We start from the raw sequence: 9,773 nt of genomic DNA, 5'->3' as shown, positions 1-9,773 counted from the left end.
AATGCAGATTAGTCACAAGTCCCTCTGGCAAAGCCTCAGGCGGTGGATGTTAAGATTTCAGCTCAACAGGTTGAGGCAACAAAAAGGGGGGCTATCTTGAGGTGAACAGATAGGACCAAGGAGCAGGGTTGAGATTGTTGAAGCTCAGACTTGATGATTTTTATTTCATGTCCGAGGAGCGGACTTTAACCAGACAACTAGAGAGCCCCCCAGCAAGATCCAAAGGGGGGCATAACCACAATAACAGGGGACAGGACAGGTGACAGGACAGGACAGGACAGGAAAGAATGACTGGACAGGTTACTGAACAGGTGACATGGACAGGACAGGAACAGGAGACAGGAACAGGGGACAGGAACAGGGGACAGAAACAGGGGACAGAAACAGGAGGACCACTTGGTCAAACAGGGCAGGAAAGGATTAGACCACTTGGTCAGACAGTTAAAGAGGCCACTAGGCCAAACAGGAAGGAAAGAGAGAAAGTGAGCAGACAATAAAGCTCAAATTCTGACAGTGGAGGGACTTAGTTAAGTTTGGGTATGGCTCACATCTGTGGGGTGGTTCTGCCACTGGGTGTTTCACTTGGTACCTGGTTTTGGACAAAGAGTGGTGCAGTACCTGGGTACTGCCCACAGGTACTGCTTGCCCCCGCCGGGGAAGGAGGGTAAACCCCACCCCCTCAACCCTTGGCCCACTTTGAACTGCCCTTGATGGCTGAAAACAGGTCATTGAGGACATTCCTGCTGTAAGAACAACTCCTCAATAACCAGTGTGTCCTGTTTGTCTGGGGGAGTACCCTTGATGACCATGTCACCAAGAGGTCCTCCCCTCAATTTCCAACCTGTTCTGTTCATCAAGGGGAGTAACTCTTGATGACTTATACATTCCAGTCATCAAGGCCACCTCTTGATGAAATTTTTTATGAAAAAGGCCAGCAGTACCCACAGTACCCACCAGGTGGTGCCGGGTGTGGTACTAGGCTGACTTTGGCTGAAAACCCAGGTCTTACCCTGGTGGCAAATGGCACCAGGGTCTAATTTGACATTATCTATGGCCGGCACAGGTCATTTATAAAGCAGAGTATACACACACCAATCATCAAGCAGAGTATACACATCCCTTGATGACTGGGTCTGTTCCAGCTATTTATAGGAGTACTCACCTTTATGAATTTTTTTTTTCTGGCCGTCAAGAGAGGTAAACACTACCCTGACATATTCTGTTTGGTTTATAAAGAGGAGTAATCCCCTCAATGACCAGAAAACCTGGTAATTGATAGGAGTAAGTACTCTCCTTGATGACTGGGTTTGTTTTGGACCAGAATGGACCTGGTGTGGTGTTCAAACTGGGGCAAGAGTCAGGATCAAGAAGTTTGGAATTGAGGATTTTGGAAAGGCAGAGTGAGATATTCAAGTTTCTGCCTCAATTTTCAGATCTGCGTTGTTCCACAAGATCCACAAGAAGTGGTGTTCAATATTCAAGGTTTCAGCTCCATGCTGCTGGAAATTCTTCAATTTTCAAAGGACTAGTGCTGCTTGATTGTGCATCATCCATCTGTTCAGTTATTTTCTTTCCTTTTTTTGGACATGCTCTCATTCCCCAGTATTATTGAATTTCTTGATTATTGATTTTTTTTCTTTTTTTCCCACAAATGTCTCTTTTTAAATGATTTGTTTAAATAAAACAAGGGTTGGCTTTCCAAAGCCAGACTTTTTAATTCAGGGCATGTCTACATATGGGGTGATGGGATACATCACCCTGGATGGCTAAGATTGAAGGTTGTGTAAATGTAAATCTGAACTTTGGAGCAGGGAAAAAAGTAATAGGAGCAGAATTTGACAAAGCTGAGTTGGTGGATCCAAAGCCAAGAAGCTCAGGATTTTTGACTCCAAAAGATTCCTTGATTGGGTTTTGGTAAGTATCTTTCCTGGGACATGGAAGTTGGTTTACACCAAAACCCCAAGATCCTCACATACAAGACACTGCCACTTGGGTGTAAGTTCCTCCTCCCTGTGGTCAAGGGTTGTGTGTCACACCTGGACAAGTTTCCCTTTCTTGCCAAAACGGGACAAGGGTCTTTGACAAGTTGGCAGAGACCTCAAAATTAAAAGCGTGCTGTGCACCAAACTCCATAACTTTATCATCCAAAATTTTTTGACAAGTCCAAGCATTTGTGAAAAAACAATAACAATAGTTAGATTAACAGTGTGGTATGTCAAAAAAATAGTACTTTTTTTTAAAAAAGAAAGAGGGGGGTTCGTCAATTTGACGGCCAAACTTGGGCGCTTTTGAATGCAGAGGAGGACTTGGCCTAACTTAACCAAGTCCCTCTAGTGGGGGAGGGGGGGGATGCTGTCCCACAAGGACCCTGCAAAGGAGGTTAGTGGTTGCTTTTCTCCCTCAAGGAGGGACTTAGCTAGGTTAGAGCATCTCCACCGTGAGTGCTAAAATGTGTTGCCAAATCTTTGGGTTTGGCAACTGGGGCGCAGTTTTAGCAACCTGCAGCAAGGCAACTTTGCACAACAAGTTGCCATAATTGGCAGCCTGTGATTGTGAAATGTTTAGTTTTGTATTGCTGTTGGGGGAGAAAGTGAGAGTATCACATGAGAGATGTGTGATACTTGCAAGGGTGGTGCAAGCCTTAAGGTTGGGGTGCTTAACCTGTTTCCAAACTTGCAAACAGCATAGCTCCCTAGCTTAACAAAGCCACAGCACCTAACTTAACACAAGACCCTCTTTGGAGGGCCTGGTGCAGCCTGGCTGGCGCGGAGCGCCCCTCGCAAAGAAAGCCTCCAAAGGAGGGACTTGCGCCGTATTATAGTGGGTAGGGGGGTATATGCCGCCGGCGTATACCCCCCTACCCACCCTACTCTTTTTGGCATTTGGCAGGGCATTATTTTAGAAACACTATCAAATTTGATCCACTCAACCTTTTTTTTCTTGTTCAGTGTCCCATGACTGCCTGCTTCTCCTCTACAAGCATGCCAAGATTCAAGTGTCCCACACACTTGAACATTGGTCTTTTTCCTTATTTTCCATGGGCAATACATCCGCAGGCTGCTTATGTGATGTAAAGCCAGTCAGAGTACAGGGAGTGGTGCCATCAAACCTGAGCACTTTGAAAGTCTTATTATGACAGTAAAAAATGGCTAGAAGGTCCAAAAATAATGCTACATATCCTACAAGATGCAGGAGAAGGAAGTGGTCATTTGGCTCAGCGGAACCTTCATGCTATTCCTCACGACTGAGGAGGTACAAGCAATAGAATGGAGAACAGCAAAAAAACAAAAAAAGAGTAGGGCAAACACTGGCACATAGTGTGTCCCTCCTTCGGAGGGTCCCTGCGGGACGGCGTCCCTCCACAAAGAGAGGGTCTTAGTTAAGTTAGCCACAGCGCCCACCAGACTTGTGTTAAGTCAGATAGCTCCTGAGAGGCGAATTTGCCGATTCGAGCAGGCTTTGGCGGTTTGGGGTGCTAAATCTGGTTTACCCGCGGTGGAGATGCTCTTAGGGATGCCGTGGGCTAGAATGCTTGATCTGGAGAACCTTATAACTGGCTGGTGAAAATTGATTGAGATTGAGTTTTCACCAGCAAGCAAGGTTTAGCGGATCCCTCATCAAGCCATTAGGCGACGGGAAGCCCTCCACTACAATGCAACTTGCCAACTGCCGTGGATGGCCTGGTCATGTGAAGGTCGCGGTTCCGGTCGGATTTCAAGTGTCACTGGCGGGTGAACCTGCATTCTTCTGCTTGGCTCCCGGCACAATGGACAGTATCTCATCCCAGTCCGCGCGAAACACGGGAAACGCGATTGTGGACGAATTCAGATGGCCGACTCAAGCAACGAACCACCAAACCTGAATAGGGAATCATCCGACTCCAGCAGTGAATCATACAACTCCGGCAGTGAATCATCTGACTCCAGCAATGAATCACACAACTCCAGCAGTGAATCACACAACTCCGGAAGTGAGCTATCCGACTCCAGCAGTGAATCATACAACTTCAGCACTGAACCATCCGACTCCAGCGGCACCAACTTCGAAATCGAATCATTTGCATCCGACTCCAGCGCTGAACTATCCGACTCTGGCGCTGAACTATCCGACTCAAGTGAATCAATTGACCATCTAAAGTATCAGCAGTATTGGTACCTAGGAGGTATGATTAATTCTCATCAAGAAGCATCAAGCCCGGCATTTATGAATCCTCAACTTATGCGCTGGGAAATTCTTTGATCCTGATCTGCAGATCGCGTTTCCGAGGGATTTAGACATCTGATAAGCAAATACTCGCCAAATACCATTCATCGTCGTAATCAATCGTCCTTTGATGTGGAAGTCAATTCCAAGCAAGTTCTCTTAGATCGACTAGAATCAAGCCTCCTGCCTCTCCTGCGTCAACAAATCACTGCTCTCTCACGATTACTAAGCCCTTCTGTACTAATGGAAGACCCTGGGACAAAACTCCAGCTGTTATTAGAAATGCAACCAGAGCTCGAGCGCACCATCGATCAAATTATATCTATTGTCAACACTGTCTTTCCGGAATTGGTATCTACAGCTAATCGAGCCGATGATCAGCATCTTGGGAGATTGAAGTCCTACAGGCTTCAGTACCTCAAAATTGCATTCCTTGACGATGAGGAGGGGTTCTTGACCGAATTGGGTCTAATTTCTCGTCGGGCCTATCGACTCATTCAAGAAATGAAGTTATCATCGAAGAAGCTAGCTCGGAGTAATTCGCATGAAATATACAGAAGTTGGCTGGACACTCACGTACAATATGCATTACTTTCGATCAACTCCGCTATTGTATCGCTAAGTGGATCCGACCTCGACGTTGCCCAAGATTTTTGGCCAGCCGAGTTAAGTGCTATCGAGAGGAGGATATGGAGCATCACCGCCAATGCCAATCTACCGCCCACCATGGAGAGCAACGGCCAACTGGGCGCAAGGAGTTTCACCCGCAAACCAGCCCTTCAGCTAGCCAAGTTATCAATACCAATAATGAAGCTATCCAGGATTTTTTTCCTCAAGACCTCGAAACGCGGGCTGAATTCAAAAGGGCTCCCGTTCTTTACCAATATGAGTTCGGTGCAAATCCAAACTCTAGCGGATTCGATCAAAATCGTCGATGGCGAACTCGACGACTTCTACTCTCAATTGAATGCAGACAATACAGACGACCTGGCTATAATTAGTCGCGAGCTCTTGGACACAGCCGCTAGACTGAAAAATTACTTAGACATTCCTATGGTTCTTCTGCTCTTTCATTTTGTTCACACTAAAGACTTCCCGGATAAGGATTATTATCATAGTTGGCTTTGCGATTGGCATAGTCTTTTCCAATTTGCCATTAATAAGTTTATCAATGCTGTTGAATTATTAATTACAGATCAGCTGTAATTTTTTCCTTCTCAATTTGTTTCTTCATGAAATCTTCATTCTTTGTGTCAAGCGTCCTCACCAAAAGCAACAAGCATGAAAACATGATGCAAATAACAAATTGGTTTTGAGGATTTTTTTCTTCTGAATCAGATCCCTCCATGACTATCAAAAATTGTACTTACCCTCCACCAAAATCTCTTAAAGAAAGAGTCTTGGAAAACAACTCCCAAACTTTGGGAAAACAACTCCCATTTCCGGATTTCCTTTGCCGGGACCAAATCTCGACCAAGTTCAAATGTCAACCTAGCCCTTTTTTGTGAGTTGTTTTCCTAAAACAGGGTGTTTTTTGGGAGTTGTAGCAAGGGTGGGCAGTTACGTTATGATACATTACGGCGGGCTAATTGGATACTGTAACTTTTTTTCACTTATCCAAATTAGCCATTTGGGTAATGTAACATTTTTTTGAGTAACCTAATGTAAAGTAACTTTTCTATTTTTGGGTTTTGGAGGTTTTGGATAACATAACTTTTTTGGGGTGAACATTTTTGTTCAATATTTTTCAAAAATTCTTTTTTGAAATATGAATTTAGCTTAACACTGCCCACAAGCAGGTGACAAAATATGGATTCCACCACATTGATGTTTTGCCAGCAACACATCTGAAGTTACTGCAGCTACTTTCACAGTCACATGCAACAAAATTCTTGGTTTGTCACCTGCTTGCGGTGTGTAATGGTTAGTACTTGCCTCTTGTATGTTTTGCAACATGCAACATGCAGGTTTGCAACATGCAGGTTCAATCCTCACTGTACACCTGTTTTGACCTGACACCCTGGGCAGAAACTGGCATTGGTGGCTGTTTTAAATAAGCTTGATCCCAATACGCACTCATATTGAGCAAAACAGCCACAAACAGTCATCTCCCTTGGGAAGTTACCACCAAGTTACCCAAAACTGGGCAAATCTGTAATGTAAACCATTTTGTTGGAAACATCTGGGTGAAATAACTAGAAAAAAAGGACCCTTTTTCTGCGGCAGATATTGTAACTTAGAGAATGTAAAAAGGCACCCGGCACCGCCCACATACACCAAGCACCTACGCGGTGGTGCCGGGTCCCAGTTTTTTTGGACAAAGCCTTGTGGTACCCGGGTACCTCCCCAAGTAACACCCATCCCCCCGTGGGGGGGGGGGGGGGGTTGGGGGCGCGGACAGCCCCAGCTCAGCGCCTGCTTTGATGTGTAGACTAGAACTCATACATATCAATTGTGGAACTGTACTCATTGACCCACCAATATGACTCGCACCAGGCACTAAACCACTTCAACACAGGACACTCCACCTGAGGAAGAAAACATCCCCAGCACCAGGAAAAATTTCAGCCCTCTGCTAGCCCAGAAGGCGGAGATACTGACAAACTGTGGGCCACCACAATGGAGGGCAGCCCGCAGTGCAGGACATCCAACAATGGAGCAGCCAGTGCTTGATGAATCCAACTGAGAGTTGCTCACAGCCTTGAGTCTGTGTTTACCACGGTCTTTTCTGAGAAGCTGTAAAATTCGTGAGTATTGTCTAAAGACTTCTCACAAAGTTCCTCCAACTCCTGCCGTTGAAAGGCATCCCACAAGCCAGCCACTTCAGGCTAGTGTATAAGTACTAGGGACTTTTCCTACCAGGAATAGTCCCCAGATCAGTTACCATGCCCAACCAACTTGTTGTCTTCAACCACTTACGCCAAACGCAACAATTGGGGCTATTATTGATCCCTTTTCCTTATTTCCATCCTTCCTGCTCTCAACCCGGCTCCTTGTTTCCACTAGGTAAGTCGGGCCTTTTTCCCTTGTCCTAGACAGGACCCTCTCTACGAGTCCTACAGACTTTTATTCGCTCAAACAACCTGTCAGCCTTAGAGTCAACACAGCTCACCTAAAGTCTGCCTCTTTTCTACTTACTACATATGAAATTACATCATATCTTTTTCATCTTAAGAGATATCATTGTTTTGACTTCGTTTACTCATGCAATTTTAACCCTAGTTACAACTTACCAATTCTTTGTAACTATACTCCTTCCCTGAGTTCTTGAGTTGTGGCGCGCATGCGCAGTTGTGACGTGTCAGCGCTACCAGGTGCGCCAAACCACATGTACATATGTAATTACATAAGCAAACTGTGAAAATTTTCGAAGTCAGGATCCCCCTTGCCTGAGGAGGATCTACAGACTTCAGCACACCAGAACTACACCCCAGATAACCCAGGATCACCTCCAAAGAGAACACCACGCTTGTCAGCCTTAGAGTCATCACAGCTGACCTAAAAGCTGCCTGTTCTACCTTTGTTACATATAAATTACTTTATATCTTTTTCATCTTAAGAGATAACCTTGTTTTGACTTCATATTCTGTTTCCTCATGCAATTTTAACCCTAGTTACAACTTATAAATTCCTTGTAACTATACTCCTTCCCTGAGTTACTGAGTTATGGCGCCCTTGCGCAGTTGTGACGTGTCAGCGCTACCAGGCGCGCCAAACCACATGTACATATGTAAATTACATAAGCAAACTGTGAAAATTTTCGTAGTCAGGATCCCCCTTGCCTGAGGCGGATCTACAGACTTCAGCACACCAGAACCACCACCCAGATAACCCCAGGATCACCACCAAAGAGCCTACTCTACTCCCAGTATACCTACCGTCACAGGCGCCTAGGATATTGACAGTAAGTAACCTCTTTCACTGAACCTTGATTATCTCAGAGGTACAACTCTGTGTCTTGCTTGATCTGCCTTTTCTTCTTGCTTTGCCTCTTCCTTGATCACAGGGCTGTCCCTCCAATTCTACAGGCCTTTGCCTCTATCTTGATCACAGGGCTGTCCCTTCAATTCTACAGGCCTTTGCCTCCATCTTGATCACAGGGCTGTCCCTTCTTATCATCAGGCCTTTGCCTCAAAATCTAGGTTCAGGGCTGTCCCTCAGGTTTCCCTTTAAGAACCTTGACTGTCCAGAGAGAAGTCTAAAAAACTGTGGCTGGATTAAGACTTATCTAATCCAGATACCCTCCTGAGAGGAAGCTGTAGCACTTCTCGCACAGATTAGCAGCACTCTTCTGAAGAGTAGCATTGCCAGTGGACGTGCATTCCCACTAGAATAACCTAGTACTTCTCTTCCTTCTTATCCTGCTTGGTTTCTCTCTCTCTTTCTCTTTTTTCTTTTATAGTTGTAATTTCTTTATCCCAAGAAATCCAACTATTGCCCCCCCATTTCTTGTGTCCTGCTGTCACTATAGAGACTCAGGCTCACAACGCTCCCAGTGTACCTACCGTCACAGGCACCTAGGATATTGACAGTAAGTAAACTATTTCACTGAACCTTGCTTATCCAGAGTGAAACTCTGTTGCTCTTGACTGTTTCTTCATTTCTTATACTCTTTCAATCTTAAAAGATCAAAAGGTTATCTCTGGTTAAGACCTATAAAACCAGAGCAGAGTAGTAACCCTACTTCTGAATCCCACCAACGTTTCCTTGTTGTGAGTGGAGGCTGTTGCACTCTTTTTGGCCTGGCACAGCTGGCATTCAACTTTTCCAGGTTGAGAATAGCCCAGATCAATTTATAAAGACTTAAATTCTAGGCCTGATCTTCTCTCTTTCTCTCTTTCTTTCTTCTCACTCTGTTTGTATTTCTTTATCCCAAGAAATCCAACCAGATTCCCCCCCTTTTTTCTTGTGTCTTTTTGTCACTCAAGAGACACAGGCTCACATTGGGTTCCAAAACAATGGAGCAATCTACAGGATGATCAGGATAAGAAATGGAAAGCTCATCCGTACCAGGCACGCTCTGTTCAAGGAATCAATTTTTCCTACTCTGTCCGTATCTGACAAGACTTCTAATTGTAGGAATGACTCATCCTCTCTAATGTTTGATCCCACTGATGATGACAAGTTTCATGACTGTTCCGAACATCCTGACACAAGTTTGAACGACAATACCTCCAAAGACTCCAACTCAGACTCCTCTGAAGCTCTGGCTGTCATTCCCGCTCCTACTTCTCCTCCCACACCCACGTCCAATATTACTTCCAAAAACATACTTAATCATCCTCAAAGACCCCAAGCTTTTTTCATGCAAGCTATTGACAAAACACCAAAATTTTTTCATCAGACCGTCAACTGTTGTGAGGCTTCTCAGTGGATCACCGCTATAAAGAAGGAACTTGATGCCATGGAAAGCCTTAACGTTAGGTCTGTTGTGAAAATCATTCCCGGCGTGAAGTTGTTTGGCACAACATGGGTTTTTTGGAAGAAGAAAGATGGATCAAGTGCCATTGAATTCAAGGCTTGCTTGTGTGCTCAGGGGTCTTCTCAAACCTACGTTGTCAACTTCTCAA

At 44.9% G+C, this 9,773-nt stretch overlaps 1 protein-coding gene across 1 annotated transcript; it reads left to right on the top strand.

Annotated features, from left to right (window-relative positions):
- Nucleotides 1-3,828: 3,828 nt before the first annotated feature.
- On the top strand, nucleotides 3,829-6,706 carry PtA15_14A270 (uncharacterized protein; the record flags this gene model as incomplete). The annotated part of the gene is made up of 2 exons (XM_053162969.1): nucleotides 3,829-4,136; nucleotides 6,700-6,706. 2 exons carry the CDS (start codon nucleotides 3,829-3,831, stop codon nucleotides 6,704-6,706), a joined length of 315 nt encoding a protein of 104 aa, XP_053026942.1.
- Nucleotides 6,707-9,773: the final 3,067 nt, after the last annotated feature.

Source organism: Puccinia triticina, chromosome 14A, assembly GCF_026914185.1.
Source record: "Puccinia triticina chromosome 14A, complete sequence".
Classification (NCBI taxonomy): domain Eukaryota; kingdom Fungi; phylum Basidiomycota; class Pucciniomycetes; order Pucciniales; family Pucciniaceae; genus Puccinia; species Puccinia triticina.
This window is presented reverse-complemented; position numbering and strand designations above follow the sequence as displayed.